This window comes from Toxotes jaculatrix, chromosome 5 (assembly GCF_017976425.1).
Source record: "Toxotes jaculatrix isolate fToxJac2 chromosome 5, fToxJac2.pri, whole genome shotgun sequence".
NCBI classification, from domain to species: domain Eukaryota; kingdom Metazoa; phylum Chordata; class Actinopteri; family Toxotidae; genus Toxotes; species Toxotes jaculatrix.
Window position 1 is genome coordinate 3,791,705 of NC_054398.1, and position 14,985 is coordinate 3,806,689.

The following is a 14,985-nucleotide window of genomic DNA, read 5'->3' on the forward strand; positions in this document are numbered from 1 at the left end:
GGCAAAATATGCTAATACATGCTAATTAGTGCAAACATCCAGGTAAAACAGTGAGAATTGCGCAATTCTGAAGCCAGCACCCAGCGGTCGATACGAGGTGTGTAGGAGCATCAAGTAATCACTGTGCAATGTAAATAAACTCAGCGACATTCCTGCAAGACCGCGTTCAGGTACTCGCAACCCATGTCACCGCGGTGCAGCAGCGAGCCCGCCTGCAAAGTTCAAACCTGCGGGTTTCCAAACTTTCATATTTTCACATAAATGCTCAGAATAACATCGCAAACGTTTACAAAATCAGCGTGTAAATAAAACGTGGGTTTACAACGGTAAATAACAGCGGCACAGGTACTAACCTGCAAGATACAGGTAAAGTTCGGCTGCAGATCAAGTGATTCGCCCTCCAGATTTTACCTCCCACCTTAAGAAACCCCGGGTGCAACTGCTCCGATGCAAATAGTTCCACTTGAGGTGCTGCTCGGACTTTCGCTCAAGAGACATTCACTGATAATCAACATTATTTCTTTTATCCATCACCGTTCCACAGCCATGTGTTTATTATTGTAACCATGATGACAAGGGTCCTCTAAACTTAAGGAAGTGCTTATTAAAGTCATTGAAAGTGCTGCTAGTAGTATTTTACTGACTGTGAAACATGACCATAATTTTTGAGTAGGTTCTCATGAGTTGAGAATGTTGAATCAGCTGCATCAGCTTGCATAACCTCAAGTGTTTACATGCTATTTTTAAGTTTGTGTTCTATTTCCTTCTTTGCTGTGTCATCTCACTATTGATGCTGCGATGTCCCAGTTTCTCCATGGGGACCACACAAGTTTCTTCTTATCTTCACAGACACAACAGGGAAACACTTAGCAGGGACACTGACAGGGGACACAATTAAATCAGAGGAATAGTAAGGAGTAATATTCTGTGTCCCCGCCCCCCAAGCTGATGTACCGGTGCAGGATATTTTTCCTCCACCTGATGGGCTAGAATGACAGTGATTATTACACCATACCCTGTCACACCTGTGCAGAATTACCCACTGTACACCTAAACAAGTGTTTTCACTCATTTTGCATGATGAGAAGTCATTTCAGCACAGAGCGCCTGTGAGCTCAATCACTGTGAATCCGTGGCCATGCAGCTGTCATTTTCAATCCTGCATTCCACTTATTGCAAAGCAGCACAGCACAGATTTACAGAATGCATGTGGGCCAGGAGAATTCAGACGGGGCCATGGATAAATAAGGTTCTGTTGCCTGCTGACTGTACAGCAGACTGACAAGACATCCTCACTGTAAAGTGGAATTTCCAAAGCTAATAAAATGTCTCTTTAATAAAGCTGAAACTGCTTTAACAGGAGGGGAACAACGTGCTTGAGCTCTCACAACAAGATCTTCAAGTGGCAGATTTATATCTCCATGGGAGGTGGAGTGACGTTAATATTACCTGTGCTGGTCACTGATTTAAACCCCATCGGGAGCATTTATGTGAGTAATTTTCCACCCCCACCCCGGCAGTTATTACAGCCACAATTACAAGCTGAGTGATAAACAGTTCGTGATTGCAAAGTGCCCATGGTTGTACAGACAACTGGTACTGGATTAGTATGATACTGAAGAAAGATGAAAATCCTGATGATTCTCAGTTCCCTGATTTCTAAGTGGATTTATGAATGTTTATTCATGATGACCATGATATCAGTGTGTGTTTGAGATTTGACTCAGGTATAACACAGAGAAGATTTACTATTTTTTCACTCAAATCCATCACATAGTATATTTTTCTCATGTCTCTTCCTTCACACCTTACTTTCAACTCTTCTGTGCCCTCCTTGCTTTGTCATGCTGAATGTCTTTGGCTATTATGTGACAGCCCCTGATCAGCCTGTGAGTCTGTGTGTGTGTGTGTGTGTGTGTGTGTGTGTGTGTGTGTGTTTTGGTTTTTTTTAGGTGTCAGAGGAGCCTGATTGAGAGGCCCAGTCAGATCTGGAGCACCTGGGCCCAGTGCACCTGAGGACATAAAGGGCCCAGCCCTCAGAGTGACTTTCTCTCGCCTCTGTTGGAAACCCCTTTCAGTTTTATTTGGCCTTTGGTTTGTTACGACATCTCTCACATTGTTCACACACATTTACACCACTGATACCGACTCACACACCTCACATCCCAAACAAATTAGTGTATTTACTTTACAATAAATCATTTAATTTTCTAGCATTTGTGTGACCATGCATTTTGTCATGGTTCACAGGGCAGGTTAGGACACAGACCACATCCTGTACTTCACCAATGGTTAAAAAGCTGTATGCATCTATGAGTTAAATTATCTAGGACAACGGTGAATATTAAACTCCCCACCTCCCCCTGTAATGTTAATCCTATCCAAATGGGCCTTTATTTCTCATTATTGTAGCCATTGTGTCATCACCTCTATTGTGCTCATCACTAACTTTGTGCTCATCACCTCTATTGTAGAGATTGTGTGGAAATGTGTCCAGGGAAAACAAACATACAAATAAACAAAGAAATATCAGGGCAAGCAGCATAAGCCTCCTGAAGCTTTCCAAATATATTATGAGATTGTATTTTACATAAATTCTTCAAAATGCTGTTAACAAACTGGTGTGCAGAGGTAAATCCCAATGCAGTATATTACAGCCTGGATGGACAGCAAGGTCCGAAATCTATGGAAAGCACGGGACACAACTTATAAGTCCAGGGAGGCTGTAACCAGGACCAATCTGAAAAAGGGCATGAGCCTTGCTGACATGTCTCACAAGCAGAAAATCAAGGAATACTTCAACAGTGAGAAGCTGTGGTGGGGATGGCAAGACATCCAGTCCCATATTATGGGTCCCAATACAGAAAATACAGAAATCCCCATAAAACTGGTCTCCAAGCTCCTAGACCTGGGCCTCAATCAACACCTCTGCACCTGGATCATGGACTTTCTCACTGAGTCAGAATGGGAGCTCATTACTCCTCCACACCAACGCTGAGCATTGGTGCCCCTCAGAGCTCCATCCTAAGCCACTGTTAAATAATAATAAGCCATTGTTAAATACTCAGTACCGCAGTGCTCAGATAGTGGTGAGCCTTCCCATAGAGAGGAGATTCGGCACCTGGCAAAGTGGTGCTAAGATAATCACTTATCTCTTAACACCAGTAGGACCAAAGAGCTCATTACTGTTTTCAGATGTGGAGGTGGACATGCTCCACTCCTCATAAATGGAGACATGGTGAAGAGAGTGTCAAGCTTTGAGTTTCTGGGTGTCCACATGTCAGAAGATGTCTCGTGGACTACCAACAAGACAGCACCGGTAAAGAAGGCACAACAATGGCTTTCCTTTCTGAGATCACTAAAGTAAACCTGAACCGAGATCTGCTCGTCACCTTCCACCGCCGCTGCAGAGAAAGCACCCTCACGTATGGCATGGTACACCAACTGCACCGCCACAGAGAGGCAAGCTCTGCAGTGGGTCATTAGGAGCCCAGCTGCCACTTCTGGAAGCTATCTACAACTCCCACTGTCTCCGCAGAGCCACCACCATCTGCTAGGACCTGACACACCCCTGCCATCGGCTCTTCATTCTCCTGCCCACCAGATGGCACTATAGGTGCATCAGGACCTGCACCGCTAGATTAAGGAAGAAGTTTTACCCAAAATTAAAAAACTCCTGAACTATTCTCTTAAAGCACGGCACATTTAGAGCTATAAAACTGACACCTATCTGTGTTGCACTGATGTGTGTGCACTATTACATTGCTGCTAATGACTTAGCTAGTGACCCACCCACCATACATATGATACGAATGATTTCCTTTCCATGCCTACTCATCCTTTTTATTCCTTTTTTAAAACTTAAATTTACATTTCATACATTTTTTTATACTGATATTTTATTCCTCCTGTGTAGCTTGGTACAGCTTGGTACACTGAATGTGGTTGTACGATGAGAATAGAGGTATTCTATTCAAATTATGAGGACAGGAGCCAGACTGACCTTTAAATTTTTCTATGGGATGTTTATACAGAGGACGACTTGCACTGTTCAGGCACTGTCTTCCTGTCTCTCCATCTTCTCTTTCTCCTCACACATTCATGTATAGACATAGTGATAAAACATTTACATGTGCAGTTTCTGCTATCGTGTAACCCCTCCTCACTTCCCAGGAAGGGTACTGATCCCAGGGGCCAGTTTCCTGATACTGCCCTTAGTATTCCCTGGAAAAGTCCTGGTAATATAGTTTAGTATGCAGGGACAGCAATGGAGTAGCTCTGGGACCACAGGAATGTGATGAAATTATGGTAATAGAGGACAGAGAGACAGGCTCAGAAGAAGTACACATAAGGAGAAAGAAAAGAGAGGGAGAGCAGAGTGGTGAACATGACATGTTATGCAATACTTTGCTCATTATGAGCCTTATGAAAATGGAGCATCAGAACAGTCTATACCAGCCAGGCAGAAACAGATGCTGGATAACAGATATTACAGGCGTCTCCATAGGATAATGTCATTGGCGACCCCCTCAGCATTAGTCTTGCACCATCAGGGGAAAAAAATCCCCAGCATGCCATTCTGTGATAAGGTATGTTCAAAACTAAAGGTTAGATGTCAGTTAGACGTTCTGTTGATAATGTCCCCAGAAGATGAACAGTTTCCATTTGGAAATAAACAGTTACTTTGGGGAAATACACTCTTCTATGGTTTGCACCACTCTCATGTCTGGGTCTCACGTCCAGCCATGTGCTGGATTATTTCTTGTCCAGAGGCAGTAACTTAACTGTGCTGGCAGACAGATTTAGTTACCTTTGCTCAGAGCTGTTTCCCTGTCTCCGGTCTTTATGCTAAGCTGAGCTAATTGTCTGCTGGAGGTTGCTTCTTATCGCTCTTCATATCACTCTCTTCATCTAACTCGTGGCAAGAAAGCGGATAAGCATATTTCCCAAAATGTCAGACTATTCCTTAAAAGATTTACTCTTTCACGTCCTAAATTTCTCTGTCTGGAACACAGCGAACATTTAAAAGGACAGTGGACAAGTTGATTACACTGAAGGTGGCTTCAGAAGTTTCTGTGAATGTTCTGACACTTTTATACACCATATGATTGTAGCATTACAGAAATCCAGTGTAACTACTGTGAATTCACTCTCACCACAGCCTCCATTCTCTGTAAAGGAATAAATTACAAACTTTACTACAAACTTCACTTTGGGTAGAGTATGGTGGAGTTGTGGTCTGCATGAACATCAAATATGCTCTCCCTTCGGATAAAACAAAAGTTATATTCAGGATTTCTCAGCAGCCCTCCACCACCTGAGGGCAGAGCACGGCCAGACATCTCAAACAACTGGAGCTGAAAACCGAAAAGAAAAGCAGGAGAGGTTTAAAGGTGTTGAATGTGCTGAATGTGTGTTCTTGTTTGCATGTGTGTGTCTGTGTGTTGTCCCAGTGGACTCCAAAACAAAGGTAGAGAAGAACAATACTGAAAAGTACATCTTTCTCAGAAGTTCCCTTCCAGGCACCTAATGGGCCCTCAAGAGAGAATATCAACCATTTAGATTCAAAGTAGGGTCTGTTTCTGAGCGGCAGACTTGGAGGGATTATCATGGTGGAAGAATCCTTTATTGATGGATTACTAACATTTATACATGCAAATCAGTTAAATGTAAACCCTCAAGCCTTTATTAAGGACTCATTCACATGCTAATAATCCATCAAATGTGCAGATGTTCTTTCCAGAAGGTGGTCATGGGAGGGTTTTTTTTTTTGTGATTAATTAAAGTTATCCTGGAGGAGGATATGTACAATCTGGGAACCCCAAATGTGTCCTTATTAATGGTATATACTCACATATAAAGCTTTAATAAATTATTTATTAACCATTAATAGTTATTATTGCATTTTACAAACCCATAAACCATTGTAAAGTGTGCCTCACTAAGAAACTAGTTTTTAATGAAACTTCCTCAGGTGAACTTTCCACTGAACCCAGTGTTTCAAAAATAAACATTGTTTTTATGGCATTTCAGCTTAAAGATAAAGATGGAAGTACAGAAGGGCAGTTGTCATCACAATATTAATTCAAGATTTTGGGAAATATGTTTACGCACTTTCTTGTTGAAAGTTGGATGAGAAGATTGATACCAGTCCCACGTCTGTATGGTAAAAAATAAAGCTACAGACAGCAGTCGTTTAGCTTAGCATGAAGACTGGAAGCAGGGGGATGGAGGCAGCCTGATTCTGTCCACAGGTAACTAAATCTAAAGCTAGAGAGACAGATTTTTTTAACCTTTGGACTGAACCAGGCCAGCTGCTCCTCCTGCTTCCAGTCCATGTTGAGCTAAGCAGCAGTAGTTTCATATTGAAGGGACAGATGTCAGAGTAGTATTTGTAACACGAGAACCTTTTCTCCAGTCTTTGATCAGTCTTTTTTTTTTTTTCACAAATTGGATCTGCTTCAGAGTACACTGTTTGACACTACATACAGTGAGTGCTCTAGATGTCTTATGCATATTTTTATTTATACACATTTTCCAACACTCCTGTCCAGCATACAATATTTGCAATCTGCGGATCCAGCTTAGAATTTAAAACCAGAGTTTGAGCAACATGAATCTTAGAGGTTAAATTATTGTATATCTGAACAATGTTTTCAAAAAGTCCTCCACTGCTACGTGTTCTCAGATAAACTCTTCAGTTTCTGAGGTTTTAAAAGAAATGGAATGTAGCCATCATCCTGGGAGCTGTCACAAAGTGCTCCTGCCCTGTTTGAAGTTGAAAGCATGTCTAATTGTTGCTCTCAATGTATGAGCTGAAACACTATGCCCACAAACCAACTGCAGTAAAACATCATTCAATATTGATCATTAGTAGATAAAAAAAAAAAAAAGCTATAGTACTTCATCTGGCTTTTATTATTCATGAGCATCATTTACTCATGATATGTGGGCTGAGTTTGTAACACCTGAAGTCTGCTTGTATTGTACAATTCAATTAAATAGGCAGCTCAAGTTGAACGTCAGTGGCCGAGGTGCAGAGAAAGACTTCAGTTCATCAGATTTACAAGTTATGTGTACGAACAGTAAGTGGAAACAAATGTTTGGATTGTCTGACTTGTTAAAGAGGCACTGGTGGTGAGTACCTGTGAAAATAGGTGTGTGTAATGATTTCTGTGGCTCTAACTTTGTCAGGTCTGAGAAAAAAAAAGCCCTAATAATGTCATAACAATGTCTTCATGGATGTATGAGAGGTGATATACAAGTAAATTTGATTGAACAACAGGTCGGCACGCATTAGAAATCTCTGTCTGGTTCTGACTGTTCTTCTTTAAATCTGCCACTTACAAGGTTTTCAGGTTTATTTTACCAACCAATGAATCGCCTTGTATTCTGGTTTAATCCTGCCTCTTGTTCATATCTGGAAAAAAGTCAGATCAGGCAAATCAAACATTAATTGAAGAGAAATCCGACGTAAAAGCTGATGAAAAACTTTGAGGAAAAAAAGCAGTAATATTATGTGATACCAAGATGAAACTATGTCATATATTATATTGATTATTGAAATACAGAAACAGATTGTTTACGTTTGTTACTTAGTTACTCACAGTATCATAGTCTTGATCAGGATTTTTCATTCTTCTACCTCCATCTAGTGGAGTGAAATTGTAGGTACATTACCAGACATGAGAAAACTGTTAGAACTATAGGAATGAATGAAAACTAATTATGGTTATATAAAGCAAACCATGCAGAGTATTTACAAAGCATTTTAAATATATGAATCCTTTTACCTTTCCTAAATTCCCTCTTATATTTTGCAGACATTGGCTTCAATTCCTAACTGTTTAGAATCTCACAGAACCCAATGTGGGCTGTGTGAAAATAATATTATTTTTAATTATAAAATCAACCTGTGTTTTTCCAGAAAATATTTTTTCCTTATGTAGCACCAATATGAGAAGCATACTGAAGCAGTAACACCCCCCCCCCCCCCCCAAACTGGGGTCGCCCATTTGGTGGTGACAAAAAACAGAGGAGACGATGAAGCACTGTTAACACCAGTGCTCATGCTATGTTGTTAACACCAAATAAGAATATATTTTATGTTTTACATGTTGTAGGCCATTGTTTGGCAAGTATAAGAAGGCTGAAATGTTATCAGCTCAAAATGATGCTTACAAGCCATTCTCATAAAATCAGGAAAAGAATCAAGTAGAAAAACAAAGTCAATTATTGTATTTATCTGTTAAAAATGGCCAAAGATCTCCACTGAGGTTAATCAAAACCAGTTCATGATTTTCACATTTACATTTTTTTTTATTGTAAAGGTGGTTTCTTACAAAATAGTCACATGATACTGAGGCCAAGAAATAAAAGGAGGAGGCCTGGAAACAGTAAAGAGTGAAGACGGAGGAAACATCTACAGAAAACTTTGGTGATGACATTCTTATTAAAACAGAAACAAACTGCAACCTAATCTGCTGAGTAATGATAAAAAAAAAAAAAAAAAAAGATTTTACAGATCACTGTCATCATGGCAACACAAGTGAAAAGCTCAATAAAAACAGTACATGGAAATAACCTGTGTTTTAACCAAGGCTCCAGTAACAGCCATCCTACAGACCTCAACACTGCAGAAACCTCCATATTGTTTCCTTTGCAGCCAGAGCTCTGCACAACACAACACAACACGTGTGAGACGAGTGTTGATTCAGTCATTTTGCTGTTTGAAGACATCTACAGCTGATAAAGCGATAAAGTCCACCCAAAATAATCATTTTCACACATGCTAAAGTAAAGATCTTCTGACAGACTGAGAGCTATCACAGGTTTGATGCTACATCAGCTGAAACAACAGATGAACAGCAGTACAGTATATAAAGACTAATTTAAACAGTATAAAACATCTCCATTTAAATGTACCTGTTTACTAGGGAAAGTGTTTTTAGTAATTACATAGTAGCGTCATTTATAAGTGTTGGTTAGATAATAGATATACAGTACATCCATAAGACTTTAGAGACATGAGCATCTATGTCTTGCAAAAAAAAAAAAAAGTGATGGTTGCCAACTTCAAGTATTCAAATCTAGGATTGAAAGTTTGTCTGCAATTTTAAAATGATTACTCCAATTTTCCAAGGACTTCCTGCCATAAATGAAGTTTGATTTTAAATGCAAAATTGCTGAAAATGAATCATATAATAATTTATTTAAATTTTCTGATGCTATTCTACAGTTTATGTTCAGTAGCACAGTAAGTCCTCTTAAAAGTAAACAATATTTGAGGTGGAAAAATGAACTGCAGAATCGTCGGATCCTTTATTTACTATTACAATTGAATTTTTCCTCAGTTCTTACATGTCAGCGTGGATACAGGTGGAGGAATGAGAACATGCATTTCATCTGCTGTCAGTGCTCCACCTGCTGAACACTGCTCTGCTGGTGGTGTGGAGCTGAGTGGTTCCACTGTGCCTTAGAGTCAAACATTGTGACATGTGTTGGGTTTAAATAATGCTGCGCTGTTACGAATTAAATTACACAACAGTATACAAAATAGTTAAAACTAGCCCTATTAAAAGAACTTACATACTGATTACATTAGTAGTACTGATAGTTTCACTACATTTTGCCGATAATACTTCCGTACTTATACTTTAAATGCAGGACTTCTACTTGTAATGGAGAAATTTTATTTTGCAGCTTTGCTACTTTAACTCAAGTAAAGGATCTGGATATCCACTCCACACTCCTGAGGTGCTGTGGTCACCGCAGTAACATTGTTAACGAACACTGCGTCCCTCTAACTCTCTTTCTGCTGCTTGTAACTGTTGTCGCTGTCGTCGTCCTCCCAGTTGTTTACAGTGTATATTGTGTCTCTGTGCCCGCTTAGCTTGTTTCTGGTGTTTTAATATTAATCAGTATTCGTCCTTTTCAGTACCACACCATGAAGCTTGCAGGTGATGGAACAACAACAAGGCCAGGGACATTTGTTTAAGTATGTGTTTTCTGCTTTAAAGGCTAAAGTCAGGGAACAAAAGTGTAGTAAACACCACAGATGACATGAAAGACTGTAACATGATTTCCTGCAGTCCTGTTCCCACCTCTGTGCAGGGGGGGATTTACAAAATCCCCCCTGCACAGAGGTGGGTGCATGATTTATACACATCACTGCACCTCTGTGAGCCTCCATCCAGCACATCTGATTAAGATAGTTTATATTTACAGATAATTCAGCTTCTTTCACACTTATTCTATAATGACTTTGCTCCACAGCAGCAGGCTGCCATTTTAGCATGAATTAGAATCAGAAGGAACGGATAAAACTAATAATCTGATCCAGTTAGATCATGGAAAGACCAGCACCCCGTGCGTGGACTATAGCAACGACACTAACATGATACCAGTGATGATGTTTGGAGAAAGTATGTTTGTGTCAGTACATGTAGCATGAAGCAGACACAGCAATCAGAGGTTGCTGTTTCTCAAAACAGGAGCAGGTTTCGACAAGAATTCCCAGGAAATCCCAGGATTCAGCTTTATTTCATGCCCCAGGAGTCAGAACAAAAAGTTTGTGTCAGTGAAGAAGCTACTTTTGTTTTTTTTTTTCCTCAAATCAAATTCCTGTAAAGGTGTTTTTTTGGGGGGGGGGGGTTCTTTTTTTTTTTTGCAGGACACAGACATGACTCTCTAATACTTCCATTGTGGTCTAAAGTAAAAGTCAGCCCTGTTAACTAAATGTCTACAATGGCTTCACTAAACAGCGCATCAGCATCTTCTCTTTCTTTTCTCCTCCTCTTTCCCCTACTTGCCCGGACCCTAACTTTTCCTTGGTGTCAAACCAGTTGTCTCACCCTCCCCTCACCTTACTACACCCCCCCCCCCCCCCGCATCATCTTTATCAAATAAACCCATATTTTCATATCTCATGTATTTAACACTCAGCTCCCCTCCCCTCTGTAGCTCAGTAGTGCCCCCTAGCAGGGACTAATGTTACAGGCACGGATCTCCCTCAGCTTCTTACAGCTGGCCTTGGGTCTCCTCATTATCGGTGAACGCTCCTGGATCCCCCCTCCACACGGTTTGGTACATTCTGACCAGTTGCCCCACCGCCGTATCCTGCAATCTGCTGGAACAAACAAAAAGACAGCGGCATCTCAACGGTGGCCTTATATAGCTGCTTTAACAATAATGACAATCTAAGAGATCATGACCATCAACCTGGCTGTTCTTCTGGCACTGCATCTTTACCCCGTTTCCCTGGGCACTTCCTGATCTTGCATTTCTTCCTCTGGACGGTCTCGGGACAAAGGCTGCCTCCAAACTGAGGCTCCAGTTTGACCATGCGGGTTCGAATGATGTGTCCTTTACCGCAGGACTTGTTACACTCTGACCACTCCGTCCACTCTGAGAGCATGCAGTCGATAGCTGGGTGGAGGAAGAATGGAAGGAGCAGCAAAGAGAGGAAAGGGTGAAAAACTAGATGTAGATCGCAAGTCCAGTTTTAGCACTGTGCTCCAGGAGTCATTTAACAAGTCAGCGCTAACTTTTCTTTGGTCCTTCACTCTAAGTTAATTTCCTTTTCACTGAAAACTGATTAATTTCTGTGACATTGACTATTTAAGGGCAAAGGGAGGAAGTGAACAATGATGTACACTCATCTTACCAACAAAGCACAAGAATCTGTTCTTATTCCTTCTGCATAAAGTTCAACTGATGTGTGACCAAACAGAAAGGGCTTTAGGGTTTCAGATATATTTTTTAAAGTAACCTCTCCAGTTATTTATTCTTTGTCACTGATTTATAATTCTCAGTTATCAGACATGATCAAAGTTTAGTGTTAGAAAAATAGCTCCACATATAACCGAGGTCTGAGGGAAAAAGAAGGTGGCATGTTAAAAAAGTACTGAAATGCTTATTGCTATGGAGGATAAATCGTAGTCTTGGGCAGTGGAGATGGGAAAGGTATAGGGCCACATGGTTTATGGGTGTTAAGTGAGGCAGGACCGCTGTTATTAGTCCTAGATCAGATTAGATAATTTTATTAATTGCAAGATCAGAAATTAGTCTGGTTAAAGTCAGATATGTCACAGCGAAGAAAATATAAAGGCAAATTGCCACAACACGCAAAAACAATCTAATACTTCCAACAATTTTAATCATTAATTTCACTTTTGTAAAAAGTTTTAGACAATATGGTAAAATGTGGAAAAAAAAAAATCAACAGCAGGATGCGTTTTGTAATTTCAGCCACTTACGGCACTCAGGCAGCATGCACTTCTCCGTCTGCTCCAGCTCCTCGGTGCACTCTGCGGGATCAGACTTCAGCATCCTCTGACGTGTTCGCACACCACGCCCACACGTCACGCTGCACTCACTCCAGTCCGACCAGGGAGACAGCATGCACGGGATGGTGTCTGCAGACACGCACGAGTACAAGTTTACAATTATGTGACATACAAATATGAATAAATACACAAGTGAATAAATGATTGTTAACTCACGGCATTCTGGCATCATGCATTTCTCCACTTCAGCCACCTCGGTTTTACACATTGATCCATCTATCGGAGGCATCTTCACCATGCGCTCACGTCTTCTCATGCCCATCCCACAGGTGACGCTGCAGGGGTCCCAGTCCGTCCATTCAGTCACCACACAGCTGCTGGGTGCTGTGGGAAGGTCAGTAGGTTCAGTTACTGTGACAAAAGGAACCAGTACCAAGCTAATTGCTTTATTTTTGGGGTATGATTGACAAATTGTTATCACGTCTTTGGAATCTTTTTTATATTAGGGTCAGGGTTATTTTATTTATTAATTATATTAGCACAAAATTAGCACAAAACCCAAAGTACAGCTGAGGCTGATGAGACAGCCAGTTTTGACTTGATGGTGGTGCTACAGCAGGACAGGGCATGACTGAAGTTTCTGCAGCTCTCCCCGGGGCGGAGCACAAACGTATGAACCAGATTTCATGGCAATCACTTGAGTAGTTGTTGAGAGATTTCACTCAAACACACAAATATCAGGCGGATGGCAGCAACAGAGGAAAGGTCAGGGCATCGCCTGGGTGCCATAAACAGATAGCTGTTGAGATATTTCAGTCCGAACCAAAGCGGCAGCCTGACCAAATGACTGACAGACTGTCACTGCCATCCCCAGAGCCATGAGCTCTGTGTTATTTTCAAGGAACTGGTAAAAGGCTACAACCAAAGCTAATAATAATAATATATATATATATATATATATATATAACAATGTCTCATTAAGGCAAAGGACTGCCTTATATTACCTGCGACAATTGGCAGCATGCATCTAAAAGAATCTAATGGAGCTTCTTTGATGATAATGAGGGCCAGCTGTAAGGACAGGGTTTGTTAGCTGTTCTTTTCTGCTTAAAACTAAAGGAGACTGTGCCTTTGAAGTTGTTGCTGTCAGACTTTGCAATTCTCTCCCTGTGGACTTAAGATCTGACAGTATAGCCACCTTTACAAAGCCCTTCAGATCCACCTGTTTAGAACTTCCTTGTTGTTGTTTTTTTAGTAATACTTCAGAAAAAAAATAAGGTAATTAAATTGCGTTTCTTAACAAACAAACAAAAAAAAAACACACATATATTCACACATGCACATAACACTACAGCATTAACAAGGACTCACAGCATTCATCGTTGACGACACACTTCTCAGTCTCCTCGGTGTGGAGCTGGCAGAGCGAGCCGTCCTCAGGATACTGTTTGACATATCGCTCTCTGGACCTCATCCCCATCCCACAGGACACAGTGCAGGCTGACCAGCTGATCCACTCCGACATCATGCACGTGGAAGGTTCTGTCCACCAGGAGAGGAAAAAAGAAGAAGAAGAAGAAGGTTATTGTCAGGAAAATGTCTGTGTTTGTATTTCAGCTGTTTTCATTTTTCATAATTAGTGAAGCCAAAGGACAGACTCAAGTTTTACACTGCAAGTGTAAATAATTATAAATGGTCAGAAAATTGTACTTTTGTCATTGCCAAAGTCAGTTTAAACAGACATCACAATCATTATGCAGCACTACGGGGTTGGATTCCGTTCAGTGTTTCCCATACACTGATTTATTTGTGGCACTCCACCACACTATAAACACTGACTGCCACATATTGATTTTCTATTTTTTCACTTCTTCAAATGGATAAAATCTTATCTCACTGTAGAGCTGCATGGAGTGCACTGATTCACTCAGCTCTTCCTTGTTCCCCTCTCTGTATAAAATACACGTGGCACAGTCCGATCAGTGTCATTAGCTAACCACTTCATTTGTTCTGAATGTTTCCAGGCTTCAGCCGGTGGCAGCTAAACCAGCAAGAGAGGGTCAGGAAGGGAATGCTGTAGCTAATGAAGAGAGAGAGCTGTAGGAAAGGAGGAGGAGGAGGAGGAGGACAGCAGCCAACATCCTGCTGTGACATGATTCATCACATCATTTCTGCAGATTTGTCAGATGCACATTCAAGCTGCCAATCTCCTTTTCTACCACATCCCACAGGCGCTCTACTGGATTCAGGTCTGGAGACTGTGGAGGCCACTGAAGTTCACTGAACTCACTGTCATGAAACCACTTTGAGACGACTTTAGCTTTGTGAACATGGTCAGCAACAATACTCCGACAGACTGGGACATTCAGACCATGACTGATTGGTATTAAGGCCCAAAGTGAACCAAGAAAACCTTCCCCACACCATCACACCACCACCACCAGCCTGGACTGTTGACACGAGGCAGGCTGACTCCAAATTCTGACCCTACCATCTGCAGCCTCAACACAAATCCAGATCCATCAGACCAGGCTACGTTGTTCCAGTCTTCAACAGTCCAGTGTTGGTGAGCCTGTGTCCACTGCAGCCTCAGGTCTCTGACGTGGTCTCTGCTGTTGTAGTCCATCCACCTCAAGGCTGGACGTGATGTTCCTTCTGAGAAACTTCTCTGTTCCCCACAGTTGTACCGAGCAGTTAT

General features: G+C 41.2%; 1 protein-coding gene across 4 annotated transcripts in view; it reads right to left on the reverse strand.

Annotated features, from left to right (window-relative positions):
• Positions 1-9,215: 9,215 nt before the first annotated feature.
• Positions 9,216-14,985, reverse strand: part of spon1b (spondin 1b) — an 81,199-nt gene continuing 75,429 nt past the window's right edge. Inside the window, exons 12-16 of one of the 4 annotated variants that reach the window (XM_041037697.1) lie at positions 13,659-13,829; positions 12,504-12,671; positions 12,258-12,416; positions 11,251-11,427; positions 9,216-11,125 (exon numbers count right to left, since the gene is read on the reverse strand). In XM_041037697.1, coding sequence (XP_040893631.1) covers positions 10,977-11,125; positions 11,251-11,427; positions 12,258-12,416; positions 12,504-12,671; positions 13,659-13,829 — 824 coding nt within the window. In that variant the 3' untranslated portion in view covers positions 9,216-10,976. Of the gene's footprint in view, positions 11,129-11,220; positions 11,428-12,257; positions 12,417-12,503; positions 12,672-13,658; positions 13,830-14,985 lie in introns of all 4 variants that reach the window. The other 3 variants (XM_041037696.1, XM_041037695.1, XM_041037693.1) reach the window with 3 other exon arrangements.